Below are 19,546 nucleotides of genomic sequence, written 5' to 3' on the forward strand. Positions count from 1 at the left end.
ACTACTTAGCTGGAAGAATGCAAAGGAAAGCTACCATTCCTGTTTTTAAAAACATATTTTTTCTCCTCAAACAAAAGCACAACTTCAATTTCAAACTTAGTTTTAAGCTTAAAAGTAATGCCTTTAAAAATAGCATTGTAATTCCAATCAAATATCATACAGTGTCTGTCAGCAAGCCAACGGGAAGTTTCGCAAGCACCAAAAGAGAAAGGATGGAGACATTAAAAAATCATTCTTATGTCAGCAGGCTTGTTAGAGAGGCAGGTGGACAACATATGGAAAGAATACTCAGTGTGAGAACAATGTTAAAAAAAAAAAAAAAACCTCAAAGAAAAACAAGTCTTTTATCTAAGCCCCAAGGCCTGCTTGAAATGTTTCATTCTACATTTTTATCTAGAACATCATGATCTGTTCACTTGTATTTTAACAAATTTATGGGACAGAGAAAGGTGAGGTAAAAGTTGATTGGACCAAAATTACACCCTTAGTTCCTTAAAATACTCATTTTGTATTTTACCATAATTATTTTAATTGTGTTTTTGAAACATAAAAGAACAAGACTGTGGATTGACAAGACTTCTACTATACAGTACTCAAATTGTGTACTATAGAAACTAAATTCCTTAAACTTCTGCAAAGGTTGATCTTAAATACAAATTATCTTAGCATTGTAAATACGAAACTCCCAGTTTATTGATTGATTGGACAGCAAAGGCTTTGGCCAAAAAAAAAAATAAATAAATAAAATAAAATTAAATAATTTTTTTTGACCAGGAACACACACTTTTCTAAAGATATTCAATCTCCATAAAATAGTATCCTCCACGCTAACCTGTAAAGTTAAAAGGTTAACATCCTCTCAATGTGCCTTTCTCACTACATTCAGCTCAATGTCTGAGCTTTGGCATATTAATACTTACTATTATTTATGTTACATTCATTAAATGCTTTTTAAATAGAGCCTTGAGGTTTTACTAGCCAAATCTATGCTCATTCTTTCATAGTTCCTACATCACTAAACCATTTTATCTTCTCCATAACAGAATTATCCTCTGAGGTACTCTCTAGCATGTTTTAAAATCAGCCACTTATTTGGAAGATATTTTTAATAATTTCAACTGTAACTGGCATTTCCTAATTATACAAACAAAAGATTCCCAACCTTTGTTCCTTCATTTGAGCCCTTGAGCCCTAGATTTCTTCCTTTTTTGGGGGTGGGGGGTGGGGGTGGATGTTGATACAACTTGCAGATAAGGTGAAGGTAAACCCAACATGTCTGCACTGCCAAGGTGACCACTGTAGTCACTCCTGTGGCTATGGGAAGCCAGCCTAAGGGTTAGCTGTTCTCAGCACTGTTTCCTGGGGTGTGCTTATTGAAGAGATACCCTATCAAGCCAGATTCTAGGGGCCCCCATCTTGCACACGTTGGTTACACAGTCACCCAATTCTTTGATGGATTTCACCTGCTTGTTCAGGTAATGAGTCTCAATGAAGTCACACAAATGGTGGTTGTTTCTGTCAGTGGCCTTTTTTGTATAGTTCCAGGCATGACTGATTCACCCTTTTTTCCCAGGTGTAACACACACTGCATTGCATACAGCCCGCTTTCCCAGGAAGATTCAGCCATCTCATTGGTTTCTGCAGCTTCATAAGTTTCTCAGCAAGTTCCCTCTGCTCATGAGATTGGTAAAGAATATATTTGGCAAAATTCTTCAAAGCCAGAGCATCATGGTCAAAGTGTAAGACATGGTCAGGTAGACAGATGTAGGAGGTGCAGAGCTCCAGGTTGATCTGGTTGTTGAAGGCGGCCTCTGAGTCCTGGTTGTAGTTCTGGCCCTCTGCGATGGGGACACTGTGAAGACATGTTGAGGGGCTGGCTGGGAGCAGCCAGCTGAAAGGGGCGAGCAATGGGTTCCGTTCAGGTACCGATGAAGCAAAGAACCATGGTGACTCTCTGTGAAGACGTGTGGTCCCTAGATTTCTTTTTAAAAGTCATCCGATTGTACAGTATTTAATATAAGTCAATACATACCCAATGCCACTTGCTACGATGCAAAGTTTTACAATAATTTAAGCCACCTATAAAGTAGGCAAAATGTCAGGAAGCAGCGAAAATCTTGGGGTGATCATTTCCCCCAAAGCCCTTTCATAATTTCTGACCTATAAATAGAGGAATGACAGGAGGATTTGAGACTACTAGGAGTAATATGGGCATGGATCAGAGTAGATCTAAATAAGTGGCTGATTTAACCTCTCTCTAAGACACAGAGAGGTTAAGTAACTTGCCTAAGGACACCATTAAGTCCCTGTTCTACTTTGCTAATGCTGCCAGAATGCAAAACACCAGAGATGGATTGGCTTTTATAAAAGGGGGTTTATTTGGTTACACAGTTACTGTCTTAAGGCCATAAAGTGTCCAAGGTAACACATCAGCAATTGGGTACCTTCAATGGAAGACGGCCAGTGGTGTCCAGGAAACCTCTGTTAGCTGGGAAGGCACGTGGCTGGCGTCTGCTCCAAAGTTCTGGTTTCAAAATGCCTTTCTCCAAGGACGTTCCTCTCTAGGCTAAAGTTCCTCAAAAATGTCACTCTTAGTTGCACTTGGGGTATTTGTCCTCTCTTAGCTTCTCTGGAAGCTAAGAGCCACTTAGCTAACCCTAACCCTAAATCTGCAGCCTGAGTTTTTTAATCTGACTCTGCATTTCCTCCTTTGTAAAATGTGGATAAGAATACCTGCCCTAATCCTAACCCTAACCCTAACCCTAACCACTTTCAATGACCATCTTCAAACTGTCTCTCATCTGCAGCTCCTGTGCTTTCTTCAAAGTGTCCCTCTTGGCTGTAGCTCCTTTTCAAAATGTCACTCAGAGCTGCACTGAGTTCCCTCTGCCCATCAGCTCATTTATATGAATGGGTGGGGCCATGCCTCCATGGAAATATCTCATCCGAGTTATCACCCACAGTTGGGTGGGGTGCATTTCCATGCAAACAACCTAATCCAAAGGTTCCAACTTAATCCCCACTAATATGTCTGCCCCACAAGATTGCATCAAAGAATATGGCTTTTTCTGGGGGACGTAATACATTCAAACCAGCACAGTCCTCAACTGGAGAGGCTTTTTTGTACATTTTCTGGCCTGAGGAATCAAGGTCAGGCAATTTTCTGGACATCCGGTCTCTTAGAAACAGCTGGGAGATGACGTTTACTTGGCCATTTTCCCCCGGAGGTCTACCTGAAGGTCAAGTTTTCTGAGTGTATCACTGGGGAAATTCCCTGGGGGCAAGGTCTACATTTAATCATCCTCAGATTTCCTCAGCACCTGATTAGCGTGTTTTGCATATAAGTAGCCCTCAATACTTGGTCAGCAAATAGGAGTCAAAAGACTGGTTTCCTGGGCCTGGTCAGAAGGCTAAAAATGAAACAATATCCTTTTCCTGCCTCTTCATCTATGTAAGTAATATCTCCCTTGATTTAGTTTCTATCTGAAGTTCCCTAACCATCTGAACCCTGGAGTCTTCTTCCCTGAAACTCCCATGGGACACCATACACTGTGTCATTTTCATCAAGTGATGTCACAACAGTCTACCATCTTGGACCGCTATTTCAGTGTCCTCCAATTATGTGAGTGCTCTGAAGGCATGCACAGTGTTTTATTATTGTTTTGAAAGGCAAAACGGATACACTTACATTACTTATTCATTAAAAAAAAAAAAGTTTTGTTAAGAGAGAAACTGAGACAAAGATAATATGATCTGTCAGGACAAAACTTTGGTATCTTAGAGACAGTTTCTTCCATTAGTCTCTGGGGATAAGAAAGGTAGTCTATCAGACTATAGACTTAGAAAACACTGCAGAAAAAAAATAAGTGGAACGATAAACCCATTTTTAAACAATAAGTCTACCTGCCTGCCCTTTACGACTCTCATCCCACCACAGGAAGAAACCAATTGTGCTGGAGGATGATCTTAATGATGATGAAGATGACAGTGTTTACCGTGCACTTGCTATATACTGCTGGGCTCTACTGCAAGCATTTACTATTCATTCATTCATTTATTTCTGAGAAGTATCTTATTCTCATTTTCCAGAAGAAGAAACTAAGGCACAGTGAGGTTAAGTAACTTGCCTAAGCACACAGCTGGTGACCTGAAGCTGCAGCTATCTTCTACTCCTCCTCCTTGAGAAAACATTTACTCTGACAAAGGGAGATGCCTTAATGGGGCACCCGTGAACAGCCACAGGTGGTTCCTGTGCTTCATCTAAGGAATGTGGTCCTGCTAATCAAAAGTTTTTTGTTTTGAGTGGGTTATGCCAACTTGGAGACAGAGCTAAATTATTTGGAAATCTGAGAGGCCATGTTGGAGAAGACGTGGTGTGGGAGGAGGAAGATGAGGTGATTAGTTCCCAGATACGAACTCTGGTGACGGAATGCAGACGTTAAGCTATGTGGGATGGCCCCTCATGAAATCCTGAGTAAAATCTACATCAGGAATGTTTTATGAAGTTGTATCTGCTTCTGGGGAATCAGTGAAATGGAGAACTGAGGTAGATAAGCACATGAGTGAGGAGTCACAATGAAACTACAAAGAAAAGCGGCTATCAAGAGATTAAGAGGGAGGAAGTAATTCTGAGTGGTAGTTGAAATTCTCCCTCAGGGATTAGGAGTTGCATAAATTTTTAATTGATTCATAAAGTATAAAGCAATTCAAAATTTTATGCTATACTTGCATTTAGCACTTTTAAATATTATTATTTCAGAATGGCTAGAATTCACCCATTTGGCCTTTTTAGAACCTGAAAGATTTATAGCCCCCAAGGGCTGAGGGTCGATGCAGTTTTATTTCATCTCCCTTACTGCAGTCCACACTCACCGGTAGGTGGTTTCTGGAAGGAGATCTTTCATAATGTGGGTGGTGATATTGCCCACGGTAATACTAGCGTCTCCAAGATCAATGTTGTAAGCAAGGATTTCAGATCCATTATTGCACGGCTCTTCCCAGTTCAGTACAAGGCACGCAGAAGGTGTATCGGGATAGGAATTGAGGGTCTCTTCCTCCAGAACACAGAGAGTAGAGACAGGGTCAGGGGCAGATGCTGGTGTTTGGCAAAGGACAAGCTCACAGTACGGTCCTGTTCCTGCTTGATTGACAGCCTAAAAAAAAAAAGAATACTTAGACAAAGTCCGAATTATGCCATTAACATATTCTAATGCCTCCATGTTAGGTACCCTTAAATGAATCTAAAACAATATAGAATTTACCAAGAAACATATGTTAAAAATAAATCTGAGAAAATTTTCACTTTAATGACCATTTTCCAAAGAAAGCCAATCACACTTTTTCTGTTAGTAATGCAAAAGATAATAACACAGCCACTATCTCTTCTTTTAAAAATTATAAAGTAACATTTTATATTTGCAAGGTCCATTTCAGTTTAAATATGGTCCTATGTGATCTAAGAGGAGATTCTAAATGACAGGTATTCTTATCCACATTTTACAAAGGAGGAAATGCAGAGTCAGATTAAAAAACTCAGGCTGCAGATTTAGAGGCAAAGCTAGGACTGGAATCCCGTTCATGTGACTTGTTAATGCCCTGGTTCAGTGAAATTTTAGAAAAAGTAGCTCTTTTCCACATGAGTGAGAAACATACCTGAAGTCAATTCTCAGCCCTCTTTAATTAAGAGCAACACCTGAGACCTTCATCATCATCACTCTTTCAAATACTTATTTGCTTGGTCTGCAGGACCCCATACTCCTGTTTCTCCTCCTACTTTACCTGCTGCTGCTTCTTAATCACCTTTGCTGGATGTTACTCTTCATGCTGACTGCTTAACATTGGTCAGCCCACGGCTCAGTCCTTGGACACCTCCTCTTTTCTTTCTCTACTCAAACTTGTAGAGATCTCATTCTGTCTCAGAGGTAAGTGACACCTATATATCCCACTCTCAAATTTAGACATGTACTCAGATCTCTTTCCTGGACTCTAGTGTATCCAACTGCCTCTTAAATATCTCCACTTGCATGTCAACTATGCATCTCAAATTAAAGTATCCACACAGCTCCTTACCTTTACTCCTTTCCTTGCCCCCAAACCCTGCACCGCTATAGTATTTCCCATCCTTCCAATTGTTCAAGTCCTACCCCTGAGTCATTCTTGGACATCTCTCTTCCTCTTATACCTCAATCTACTCCATCAGCACATCCTGTACCACTCGAGTCCAACTACACTCTCTCGGCTGATTCTTGCACTGACCTCCTAACTGGTATCTGTGTCGGTCCCTGTCTGATACTCTATATTCTCAGCAACCAGTGATATTGTTAAAACAGTTTAAATCCCTTCAACCCCCCCCAACCCAAAATATCCATTACCACCCTGACTTCATTGCCTAAGACCCTCCTCTCACTCACTCTGTTCCAGCTCCCTTGGCCTGTTTGCTGTTCTGCAGGTACACAAGCTTGCCCCCACCTCAGGGCCTTTGCACTTGCTACTCCTTCAGTCTAGGAAGCTTCTCCCCCAGACATCTGCATCGCTCACTCAAGCATCTCCTTCAGGTCTTCTCTCAAGTGTTACCTTCTCAGAGAGCCCACTCTGAGCACCATATTAAACTCGCAATTCCCTTCCAACCCCTGTGACCCTCCTCATTTCCTATTTGACTTCTTTGCTTTATTTTTCTTCATAGAACTTAACCACCAACAGCAAGGGCATCAGTCTGTGTAGTTCACTGTTATATCTCTACAACTATCTGTACCTGATACAGAATATGTGCTCAATAAATGTTACCAAAAGTGTATTTTTTAAAATAGAGATTTGGCAGCCTCCTTACAAAAATGAATATACTCTAAAACCTAGTTCTTATTTACTTCATAAGAGAGCTTATGAGGACTCTTAAATTACTAAACTCAAGGAAAGTAGTTTAAGCTCTTAAAATCAAAGGTCAAAAACAAAACTTAGAACTGTTGTGTATTTCTGCTAATTTCAAAGAAGTAAGCTAAGAGCAGTCACTTGCTATCAAAAGCCCTATTGAAACTCCATTGTAACATTCTGCCATAGCTAGTCCTGCTTCAGGCCAACCCTCAACTCTCCTTTTTGGTAAAATTTTAACATCACATACTCCCCCACCCCTGGCACCATCAGCACGCAAAGTATATATACATATACACACACACACTAAGTGTATATATTTTGACTGGGGAGGGCACAAATTTATCACAGGGGCAGAAAAATAAGACTATTGTGGAGCCCAAAGTTCATATCAATGAAGGTTTTATATTACCATATAAAAGAACATGGCTTTCAGAGTCAGACCTTAGTTCAAGTCTTGATTCCATCAGTTATGATCTGTGATCTTAGGTTAATCTCTTTGAGCATGTAAAATGAGTATAATAATTCCTAATACATAGATTAATATAAAGATTAAATTGGTTAACCTGTAAAACCCTGGGAGACAGTCAGCTCAACAGTAGATGCCTTACTTCTCTCCTTTCCTCTGGGAAAACCACGAAGAAAATGAGCAATTTTTCTACTTTGTAAAAACAGTACAGAGAATTCCCAAATATCTGCTAATTCCTTGCTTCTGCTAATATTAAGACTTTACATAACCATAGAATAATGATCAAAACCAGGAAATTATCATTGGTACACTAGAGACTTGATCTGAATCTTAACAGTTTTTACTAGCTTATTCTACGGAAAATGCTTTCTTGATTTACAGCACTTATTATCACCAGTTTTCAAAGGAAACAATTCAAAAGCATCTTTTACTAAAAAACAGTATAACTGTAATATACAATATGCCTCATGTGAACAGATTTACTCTGATACTCCTTAATTAAAATATTCCTAAGGAAAAACATAAAAAACATTCCTGAGCAAATCAAATAAGAAATGTTTCATTCAATTTTTATAAAACCACAATATAGGTATTAAAATAATTTAATTTCTAAGAAGCCAAATATTCAAACAAATATTTGTGTTTAACCTGCCTTCATAGTAATGTCAAATGAAATGATTCATATTTGGACCATATGTACCAAGAAATCAAGATAGGCTGAGGAGACATTTTTCCTGACAATACTTCCTTAGTATGGCAATGGTGGTCCTAAAAGTACTGTATCTTTTGTTAAGTTCTGACTCATTTTATAACAAATAAGTGCAGACATTTGAAAATATTTTCTGCTCCTGACTGTCAAAACAGGGAAGCAAGATTATTATGCAAATTCTATTCTTCTTGATGTATCTCTTAGATACAGTTTTAGAAAGTCAACACTAAGTGACAACACATACCCTGAAAGGTAGAAATAAAGTAGAATATTTTGAACTAAAAAGGCACAGTAGAACGAAGCTGTTTACTGTGGTGGCAGACAGCTCTTTATTTATACCCTGACTTGTTCCAAAAAGAGTGCAGTATGAAATCTAGCCTTTTCCCAATGACTCAACATCACTATATGAAGACCAGGTAATGTGCCAGGACTGTGACTCACTGACAAAGGGTTAATTCTGTCCCATGTATTCCACTTGAGATGAAAGGAAGGTGTAAAACAAGTGTTCAATCAGAAATGTTTAAGATAAAGCAGACTTCAGAATTTAACAAATAAACTTCAGTTATCTGGAAAATTAACTTATGCAGGGAATATTTTCTCCAAAGAGGACAGAAAGATTGGTGTAGATGCACCTATAATAAGTAATCTGACCTATCACTTTTCTCAGGTGGGAACCTAAACCTAGCATTTTTGCTCCTTTCTATGTTTAAATCTAAATGTGTATAAAGACAGAACTCTTCAAAGTCAAGCACCACATCTGATTAAACTTTTTATCTCTCATCCTGATCATCCTTTGAACATGGCACAAAGTAGTGCTCAGTAAATGTTACTGAGCAAACAGAAAGAAATGGACAAAGACTCCCATTTTCTCATCAGAATAATAAGGCTTTGCAAAAGGGGAAAAAACATTTACCCAAATGAATAAAATGAATTAAAAGTAAACCCTTGACTGTTGTTATTCTTGGATGTTAGGCTAAAAGCCAGTAACTTTGTCCTTGATATTATTCTAGGACTCCCATGTGGAAACTCACAGATAACCACTTTCAGAATGGTCACTTAGAGGTGAAACATGGAGTCCTATAATCTGATGCAGGCTAGTCCAAACCAATATTACTTGTGGCTCCATTTAACCAGGTGACATATGAATTTTCCATCCTTTGCCAGTTTTACACGGCTTTCCCTCTGAAATGGGTATCTCAGGAGAATTCAGATAGAAGGCATATTCCCTAAGGGTGCCCAACTTGGCCATTTATTCAGTGAATTGGCAAATAAGCGAGAGGCAAGGGCAGTGAGGAGTAGAATGGAGAAGAATTTGGTTTTGTTCTTAAGTTTTAGGACCTTCTAAAGGAAAAAAAAATAATGGCAAAATAACAAAACAACTAAATTTATCTTAATTAAAAGGGCTCCTTTTTCCACATCCCCATTTCTGATAGCCTCCTTCACAGGTGCCCAAAGTGTCCTTCATGGCCCACCAGTGTTTGCGAGTAACATCTGAAGTCAAGTCAACCTACCTGCAGTCTACAGCAATACTGTGCAGCAGGCAACAGAGATCTCATTTCAAAGCAGGTGTCTGTCCCATGATAAACGAGTTCTAAGGATTCCTCGTCTTCTCCCCATTCCAACCTGTACTCTGAGATATCTGCACCAGAGCTTTCAGGACTCTGGAAAGCGGAAAATTTAAATAGTGAATAATTCCATTCAGAAGAAGACCCTACTATGTTGGAATCAACTGACTAAACTGGGAAAGACAGCAACATGTCCCAGGTATTTCAAATACATGTGAAAGAAAGGCATGAAAGAGATACTCAACTTCTTCTCAGTTCTGACCAGCAATAACATTTCCGCAACTCTAAATGATACAAGCAAATGTCAAAGAAGACTTCTGTATATAGAGAAAGGAAAAAATCACCTATATGCTGATTTAGGCTTTCTAAGTTCATAAGAACCTAAATTTGATGACAGATAAAGTCAAACAGAAATCGATGCACATGTGCCTGACTCACCTCCCAACTCACTAGGACACATCCATCAGGTGTAAAGGAAATACAGGGTGCTTTGCATTGTCCAGGGGGGCCCGCAGCAGTGGTAATTTCTGATACATCAGAATAGGGACCATACTGAAAAAGAAGAGCACATACATACCTATATGTATGTACATATGTGTATGTGCACACTTGCATGTGTGTGCATGTAAGAGCTTATAAGCAAATAAGGGTTAGGGGCTAATATCATCAAAGCAATTGATTAAAAAATATTACATAAAGGTTTTCACTTTCAGCTGAAGGTATATAAGGTTCTCTCCTATATACATTCCCTGAGTGGTAAATGTCTAATATATAGGTATCTCTTTTATTCAAAAGGATTAAAAAGTTGATTTACTGAACATTTTTTCTTTACTACAATATCAGAAATAAAGCATACTGATTCCTGACAGACCACAGCATACTGCTTTAACATTTCTCAGAGGACATCAACAAAAATTAAGCCAGTTACTCCCTGAAGTTTAACTTTTAATGCCTAAAAATCCACTTGGAATTGTTGGTTGATTATCAAATTCTAGGTATTTCTTTTTACTGGTATTTTCCATTTGAAAACTAGTGCTTCTCTAATGCTTTCTCAGTACATCACCATCATCTCATTATTTAAAGGTTTATACTGCACTCCTCTTTTCTTTATGTTATCATCAGTAACCACACTGCTCATAGCCAACCGTTACTAGAGAATATACTTTGAGAGCTGCAACCACCCATTTTAATAGCAGAGTATGAGTTACTTCGATGAGTTGGGGAAAAGAGTGAAATAAAATAATTGAAGTCTGTATCTATGCTTTTCAAAATGGGAAAAAAGATTAGAAATATAACATTTCTCCCATTTTCCAACATAACTTGCAAATATACAGGGGGGGGAAGGAAAGGGAAGCTCTTTGAAATGGACCTCAGAAGGATGACTATGAATCAAATACATGGTTAACTTTTGATAACAGGAAGAAACCAAGGCTGAAGATGGCTTTAGATGATTAATCAATGAAAGAGAGAAAAAGTAAATCCCAAATCAATATAATTGCACATTCATCTTTTGTTATGACAGAGATACTCTGAAAAGTTGATGGGGAAAAGGGCAAAAACAATAATGAAATAAAGTTTCCGTAGCATCCACAGCATCCATTATCACCCCATCCATCCTCTTTTTACTTCCATAATTATAAGTTTGGGTGCACAGGCTTTCTTATCTTCTCACCAATGTTCTTTTAGTGAGGTTAGTTTTGTTAAAAAATTTGAATATCTGTGCTGTGTCTGAAATTCTTTTCCTAAGGGAGAACTGGAAGAAATCCAGCTTCTGTAAAAGGTCTTACTTCTTTTCACAGCCAGCTGTGGTTAACATGGAATAGACTAAAGACAAACACTTTTCCATTCTGAAAGGCTTGAACAGGACTTCCAAGAACTAGAAAAAGTCACCATCAGCTTAGCATCAACACAGCAAAAAGCCCCACAATTTCTGGGTCACCAAGTTCTCATTATGGATCTTCCCCAATCCACATCACTGTATTTTCCAAAATACAGAGGATACATTATAGACGTGTATACTTTTCCGCTCTGATATCCGTCCTAAACAACTCCAAATGGAGGAAGGGCTGTGAAGTTTTACAATCTAGCCTCCCTAGCATCTACAACACTTCATTTTAAAAAATTGACTTAAGGCATTGCTTGATAATTTAGATATAAGATCTAGAAATATTATATAGGCCTAATTTCCCATGACTGATAAACAGAGTCAATGGGAGGACAGGGAATTATTCTAAAAATGATCAAAAGCATCTATAGGGTGATGTTCTTATTAATCTTGAGTATTATCCTAACAGAATGATATGAGGACAAACAAAATGGAAAATTTTCAGTGCTGGATCTATATGACATTACAACAATGTATCAATTCACAAATTAGATTTTATATGTACTTCTTTAATTGCTGCCAAGGTTGGATGGATACTGTTGAATTCCAGAACGGTAGAAACAGAAGCACAGAACCTTGTCTTCTGATCACAGTGGCGAGCCTTACACTTACCCCTCCGTCATTCAGAGCCCTCACCCTGAACCGATACACAGTTCCGGGAAGCAGGTTCCCAACAGTGCACTCCAGGTCTGGCCCGTGGTACACCTCTGACGCCACATCCTCGGGTTCTGTCATCTCTACACTGTATTCTGACACCTCACAGCCATTTTCAGATGCAGGAACATCTAGGAATGGAGAATTTTTTTTTTCTTTTCAGAACATTTTTATGCTTCCAGTTGACCAACTAACACCTGACTTTCCAAAGATTTTGCAAAACATCACAGATGTAGATGGCCTGTCCTTCGAATTTCTCTTACAAAAGCAACCCCTCTTCAAAAAAAGAAAAAGAAAAGAGAAACAAAACAAAACAAAAAAAGGTTTTGAATCATGCTATTCATACTTTCCAAAGTGTGGATATTTAAAAAAAAAAATTAAGAACATTTGTTCATAAAATAATTCCAAAGTAATTACAGCATCAGGCATACTTCTTTATATTTGACTTAATGCAAGGTGAAGGGAAGAAATGGAGGAAAGAAAATCTTCTTTTTAACTTGAAACTAAAGTTAACTTTGCTTTGTTTAATTAAGATACAGGACCCCAAATCGGTCCAATATTTTATTGTTTTTAAGGCATTAAGTGGTGGGAAAAATAGCCTGTTAGAGGTCTGCAGGTCTATAATTGCAATCTGACAAGAGTTAAGCTGGGATATCTCAGCAGGTATCTCAGGAAAGGTGAATATAGCTTGAATAAATACCGAAAAAACACCAGGACCCACACAAGACAAAACAGGCAGAGTTATGCACAGAGAGGAGGAGGAATTAGATGTTACCTGATGAAACATTTCTAGGTTTAATCTCTAAACTGAGCTCAACATATTTTTTTTATGAATAACTTCCTGAAAAAGACTGGCTGTCCTGAAACATTCTCTAGAAAAGTGTCCTCTGAAGGGCTGAGGACAAATGACATATGTAACATCATCAGGGATAGGATGAGCAACAGTGTGGGGGAAAATACAAACCCAAGTCAATACATGTTAAAAAGAATATGGATATTTTCAACAGGAAAAAATGGTTTTCAGAAGGAAGAAATTTATACTACAAAACATTAAGTCTTACATCCAATCTCTAATTGTCCAAATTGTCAATGTCAATGTGAAGATCTGTTCACTCACCCCACTCTAAGTGGACTTCTTTGTGTCGTGGTCTACCCAAAACCCTCGGCGGCTGACACTGACCTGGTGCAATGCTTAGTGTACGAACAGGGAGGCTTTCAGAACACTGTGGGAAAAACACCAGAGAATCATCTCTTAGTTACTATGAATTTATCAGACCTCTACATAACAGGCAAATTCCACCCCACAAATATAAATGCTACCTGAAGGGGGCTATACATTGACTGTGTATATACATTATTGTGTGTTTTTATGCAATAAGATCTTTAGATGTTTGAGTGTGTGTGTGTGTATATATTTTACACACACTGCATTGGCACTCATAAAATAAGAATGATTGTTTCTGAAGTCAGATTAGTAGACCTGGGCATTATGTCTCCTAAGTACACAATTATTTTCCTTTAAACCAAAACTGGAAAGACCCCTCATGATGACAGAAGAGAACACAAAACAACAGCTGGACGAACTTTTAAAATGGTGCCATAAATGGTCAACCATCAACATAGGAGCAGAAAAGCAAATGAAGTTAATATTAATCAACTGAGTCTGACATTAACCAGCAGGTTGTTAATGTTAAAATAAGCAGACCTTCTTTTTGTAGGATCTGCTTGTGTGAGGCTGGTGTTGTAGAAGCTGACCCTCATTTTAGACAGCAGTAAACAAGGCAGAGGTGTGAAGCTCAAATAAACTAAATCTTCTTCCTTAGGAGAAGTGCTGTGGAAGAGATGTGCTGAATACATTCCAGAAGCACATCCTCTGTGCTACTTCATACGGTACCTCATGATAACCCAATAATAATCCGTGGCTTTGATTTGGATATACTCTACTTTGGAATAGCTCCGGCACTGCATTAACAATGGTCTATCTGAACCACCTTCTCACAAGAATTCTGTTTGTATGTGCAATCAGACATTGCAATAGCACTATCCTTAGTAGGGAAAAGAAAATAAACTCAAGATGGAGGAGATGGGGTGAATTGCTAACAAAGCCATCTCCCCTCTCTTTTTCTCTAAATATTAATGGTTTCTAGCAATAATGTTAAAAATCTCTCCAATGAAAACATTCTTTAACCTTCTTGCTTTTCACTGACTTTTCTGAATGTAAGTTAAAGCCATTTAAACAACTCTCATTTCTAGAGCACTTTAAACTTAGAGAATTCATATGTACACGTTAAGTTATTTTAAGCCTTTAAGAACACTGTGTGGTTGAAACTGAGACTCTGGCATTTTAACTGGATAGTCTAAGGTCACAAGAAGAGTCAACAACAAAAGATCTGTTGCTTACAATTGTGCAAGCTGGGCACCACACAACTGCAGGAGGCGCCATTCAGCTTAGTTATCATAGACTTAACACCATTTTTATATAACAATTTTCCAGCAGATGGCAGTAAAGTACCTTGAGGGAGGAGTATCTCAACTTCTCACAAAATTGCTAGAAGTGCTGGGCAGAAGGTCGTATCTTTTTGTCTCTGAATTCTATGGTTTCCTATCATTGCAATAACTCCGTGAGGTCCCCCTTGTTTAATGCAAATTCCAGACAACACTCAATTTTTTACTGTCACATGTGATCATGCCAAAGTCTTCTAAGAAATAATTAAGTGACAAATGTGCCTGAAAACACCACAACGAAGTTAAGGATTATTTGGATCTATCGTCTATGTCCTCTAAAGCACAATTACTAATGTGATACCATGGCAAGTTTCACTACCAAGAGATACTTTTAAGTCACAATTTTAGTCTGATATTATAGAAAGGTTGTCCAAATTTCACCAAACGTGTTTGCTTTTATTCTGAAATAAAACCAACCTGACTGTGTCCACCAGTACTGATGCAGCATGCTCGGAGTTTGTACAAAGTGCCTGGTTTCAAATGGGTGAAAGTGTATTCTGTAGCCGATCCACTGTATGCCACTTCCCACTGATTCGCTGTAAAAACAAGACTCATGTATGAGTTTATGATATTTAAAAAAATGAAACAGTATCAACCATTACTGATAAGACAAAGCTACCTTTAATTTCTATGAAAAGCAGTATTTCCTGTTCTCTTCTTAGAGGAACAGAGCTCTCTTTTCATTTCCTTTACAAAGTTAAATATAAAATAACATGTGGAGTCATAATAAATGCCATTGAATTATACACTTAAAAATGGTTAAAATGGCAAATTTTATGTTTTCATATATATATATATATATATATATATATATATATATTACTACCACAAAATAATAAAAAATAACATGGAGTCAATTTTTAATATTCAGTACTGTTGGCTAGATGACTTAGTATCGCCATTATTACATATGCTGACTTTAAGGTTTGGATGCTGGAAACCATACAAAATTTGTAGTTATCGCACTGAGGGGAGGGGTAAAAGGAGATGAAGGCCAGAGTTAAGCAGACTATGACGTGCTTATGATGTGAGGAGAAATCTAGGGTCAGCGTTGAGGCATCTGGCACTTCTTGGGATTAAAGAAAGAAACGGTGGCTGAAGGGGTCGGGGTGCCTGATGAGGCTGACACCACAGGGAGATGGGGAGGGCAGCTGGGGTTACCTCAACCACTTGCTGACCTCAAAAATCTGGGTGGCTGGGATGTTCCTTCCCACCTCTGTTTTGCTTCCACTAATGCTGTGTTTCTAGTGGACTATTTTACAAAAGTCTTTAACTCCATGGATTGTTTTAGGGAGAATACTTTCACCCTATTCCATGATATTTTACTAGAGTAACTTTCACAAATTCCCTCAGCTGCTTATTAGGTTAGAATTACAATTAAGTTACAGGCACTAGGGTCATATGAGAAAGGAGAATATTAGAGACAATTATCCTGATGTTACTGGCCAGAGAAGACAATGGGAAGCAGGGACAAGTCAGAAGATTCAATTAATTATTTGCCCATGTCTGGCAAGGTGGTTATCTTTAAATACACGGTGACATTTATTTTTGATTTGTCTTTGGTGGTACAAACTCAAAACGGACTTAGGTTTCACGAGTGACTGGCATGTACATGACTTCTCTTCTAGGTAGGTTTCCTAATGTAAAAAAAACAAAATCAGGTTTTCTACATAGAAGATGATTTTATGTTAAGAAGAGCTGTACCAAACTCAAAAGAATTCTCAAGTTTTCAGTTTAAAAACAGGACCCAGTAGACATAAAAGGAAAAAGGGAATAATTTCATTTGCTACCAAAGGTTCAGTATCATTTGTTCCAAAATATGCTTTTCTTCAGAGCGTGAATTAAATGAGAGAGGGGGCTCTTTCCTGGTCTTCTACTCAGCCACCGTAGAGAGGCTCTTTGGGGGAAAGCAAGGCCACTGAGCGCACACCTCCGGGGGTGCCCTCACAAGGCACTCTGCAAGAGCAGCATGACTGACAACACAATGGGCGGCTGTCATGGTACAGAATACTTTGGAAACCACACACCAGCTCTGCCTGGTTGTAGTTACTGTTGACTCCTTCTTTCTTCTTTTTCCCCATATTCCTCTACTACCTTTGTAAAAATTTAATGGAAACAGGGAATAGTTATTAAGAGTAGTGGGATTATGAGTTTTGATAACTATGCCCTTTCCCACTTAAGCTTAATGAATTTTATTAGAAAGAAAATCTAAGAATTTTTTTAAAAGACACTATTCTAAGAAACTTCATGTCTGAGTAAGTGTCCTACTTTAATCTACACAGAGTGACTAGTAATGAAGAAATAATCTGACTCAGAATCACAATGAAGAAGGAAAGACTGTTTCCAAATTTGGTTAAAAAGTGTGACATCTGCCAGTAGCTCACCCTCGATACTACATTTTGTTTGTCATTATTATACATAGGGACTTGTGGATTTTTGCACTCCTTTGCTGTTTCCAACTTAGCCTTTTGCTGTTTGCTTCTGACAATTTCTTTGCTTACAAGAATTTCCAGAAAAAAGTAGGCAAGATAAGAGATATAAAGCTTAATTATTTATTCTGTTAATTAGCAAGTCTGGTTTAAAAAAATGACATAGAAAAATGAAAAAAAAAAAATGACAAAACACGTGTCTTTCTCTCAAGATCACTCTCATCCCTGATGCTGTATTTGAAAGCAAAGAAACTGTCATTATGTGATTTAACATTTTTTACTGTAACAGTTCTATCACTGGAAGTAATGACTGCCTGCTATTACTGTAAAGATGTTTACCATATGACAAAAAGGGCTTGCTATTAGAGTTGAGTAAAACAATTTCTAAAAACTTCACCTTCAGAATTTCCATCAGTGATCTCCAGCAAGTACTTGAGAATTTCTGAACCACCATTGTCCTTTGGAGGATCTGGAAAGTAAGTACAAAAGTAAGTTACAAAAGATATTGTAAGTTACAAAAGATATTGACTTTTATTGTGAAAAATGAAGAACACATAAAATCATTTAGATTATAATTCTTAATTCTGGGCTTGACCAAAAGGCATAATAATTATCATTTCATCCAATTCCTTTTTTGAAGTTTTAGAGCTAGAAATGTCAAAGAATTATCATTAATTTAGTGAAAAATGAACAAAATTCAAAGTATGGATTGATTTTCTAAGAGTTATGTTAACAAATTTACTTTTAGAAATCTGAAGGCTGTTCTTCAACTGCTGATTTTTATGTAAAATGAAATACTCATAGTTTCTTTTTCTTTTTATTATTTTATTCTGTTTACTTCATTTCTTTTAGTAAAAAGTTAAGATCCTTTTGAGAGATTGAGAGGGAAAGAGAGACAACCATGGACAAAATAAATGAAACATAGAAATGGAATAAATCTGTTCTACCATAGTTTGCTATGATGCAAACCTTACATACCAAGTGAACCTGCATAAAACCAGGGATATGGCTCAATAAGAACATATGCACCAAGGAAATGGTTTCAGTTAGAAAGTTCTGGCTCTATTACTAGCCCTGTGGCACTTTGGGCATTTAGTCTACCGCTAGCTCTGGGGCCCCAAGTTTTATTTTTGGAGCAGAAAAACACCTTACAGTGTAATTTTGCAAGACTATGCAGAATTTACCTCTACTATCAGTCTGCCACCTATATGTTCTCATACAGATTTAGGAATTTTACTTTCCCCCTCCTTTTATCTGGTATTTCCAATAATGTATACATATATCAGAAACAGAAATTGACAATGACAATTATAAAGTTGAATATTATAGCATGTGATTAATGAAAGTAAATATTCAGTGTTGACAGCCATTTTTGGGATTTTCTAAGAATAAAGCTCTATACAGTCTGGCAAAAGCATATCTAGATATTTACAGTTTCTTTTAGTTTTTCCAGGTAAATTGATATCCCAATAATTCTGCCTCAAAAGTATTACATAATTTGAAGCAGTTATATATTTTGGTTGTTGGTCTCCAACAATGATTTAATAATGCTTTAAATTCCCCTTATATACTTGGCTGCCAGGTAAAATCTTATTTTAGATTTCCACATTACTTTGTGTGTTAGACAGTTAATATTATTACAACATTAGTGATAATTATATACAGTGTAAGAATTTCACGTACAATTGTAAATGTTTATCAACATTCAAATTGCATTCATTTCATTGAAACAATCCATGCAGTAGAGGTGAGCCTCAATATCCTTCTACCAGATGATCCCAAATATGAACATCAATATGAAAAATTCAAGACTTCTAGTTACATATAAACCACAAAATGAAAACAAGTTTCCCTAATTCATTGTGACTTAAATGTTCTGTACATCAAAATTTGCTTACAACATACCTTAATTTTGAAATTTATTTTCAATATTAGCCTTAAAAATTTATTAAATATTGCTAAATGATTTTTAGGGTAAGCTACTGAAGAATGAAATATATATTCAAATATTACTATATTCAAATCAACAATAAGTTAAAAACATAGGAAAAGCACGAAATACAAGAAAATCGTAAAGTAAATGAGTTGTTCTTAACATTTACTGCTCATTTTACCAATTCTCGTACTTACATTCCAAATGCTTGAACTCCCATAAATAATACTGTCAGTGATCAAATTCATCAATACTTAAAAGTCTGTTTAAAAAAAAGCAGCAGCAGCAACAGTGAAACATACCCCATTTGACACTAAAGCCATGAGATGTAACTGGTCCCTTAATAAGGGGTCTTGTAGGAGGTCCAGGCCTGTCAGGACTTGTCGTACAAACCAAAACTTCACTTGGACAACTTTTCCCTTCCATATTAGAAGCATTCAGCTGTAACACAATCAATAAAACATCAACATGCTTTAGATATCAGGGATATCAATGATGACTTTTTAACATGGCAAGAAGAAGGAATTCATGAA

The 19,546-nt window shown here is 37.4% G+C and overlaps 1 protein-coding gene across 5 annotated transcripts in view; it reads right to left on the reverse strand.

Annotated features, from left to right (window-relative positions):
- FNDC3B (fibronectin type III domain containing 3B) overlaps positions 1–19,546 on the reverse strand; it is a 370,299-nt gene that overhangs the window by 38,249 nt on the left and 312,504 nt on the right. For 4 of the 5 annotated variants that reach the window (XM_037840631.1, XM_037840597.1, XM_037840604.1 and 1 more), the window contains 8 exons: positions 19,316–19,454; positions 17,478–17,549; positions 15,069–15,187; positions 13,264–13,369; positions 12,105–12,277; positions 10,046–10,159; positions 9,554–9,703; positions 4,873–5,153 (listed from right to left, as the gene is read on the reverse strand). In XM_037840631.1, the coding sequence (XP_037696559.1) occupies positions 4,873–5,153; positions 9,554–9,703; positions 10,046–10,159; positions 12,105–12,277; positions 13,264–13,369; positions 15,069–15,187; positions 17,478–17,549; positions 19,316–19,454 (1,154 nt within the window). The remainder of the gene's footprint in view (positions 1–4,872; positions 5,154–9,553; positions 9,704–10,045; positions 10,160–12,104; positions 12,278–13,263; positions 13,370–15,068; positions 15,188–17,477; positions 17,550–19,315; positions 19,455–19,546) is intronic. The other variant, XM_037840625.1, reaches the window with a different exon arrangement.

The sequence above is a fragment of the Choloepus didactylus genome, chromosome 1 (assembly GCF_015220235.1).
Source record: "Choloepus didactylus isolate mChoDid1 chromosome 1, mChoDid1.pri, whole genome shotgun sequence".
Taxonomy (NCBI): Eukaryota; Metazoa; Chordata; class Mammalia; order Pilosa; family Megalonychidae; genus Choloepus; species Choloepus didactylus.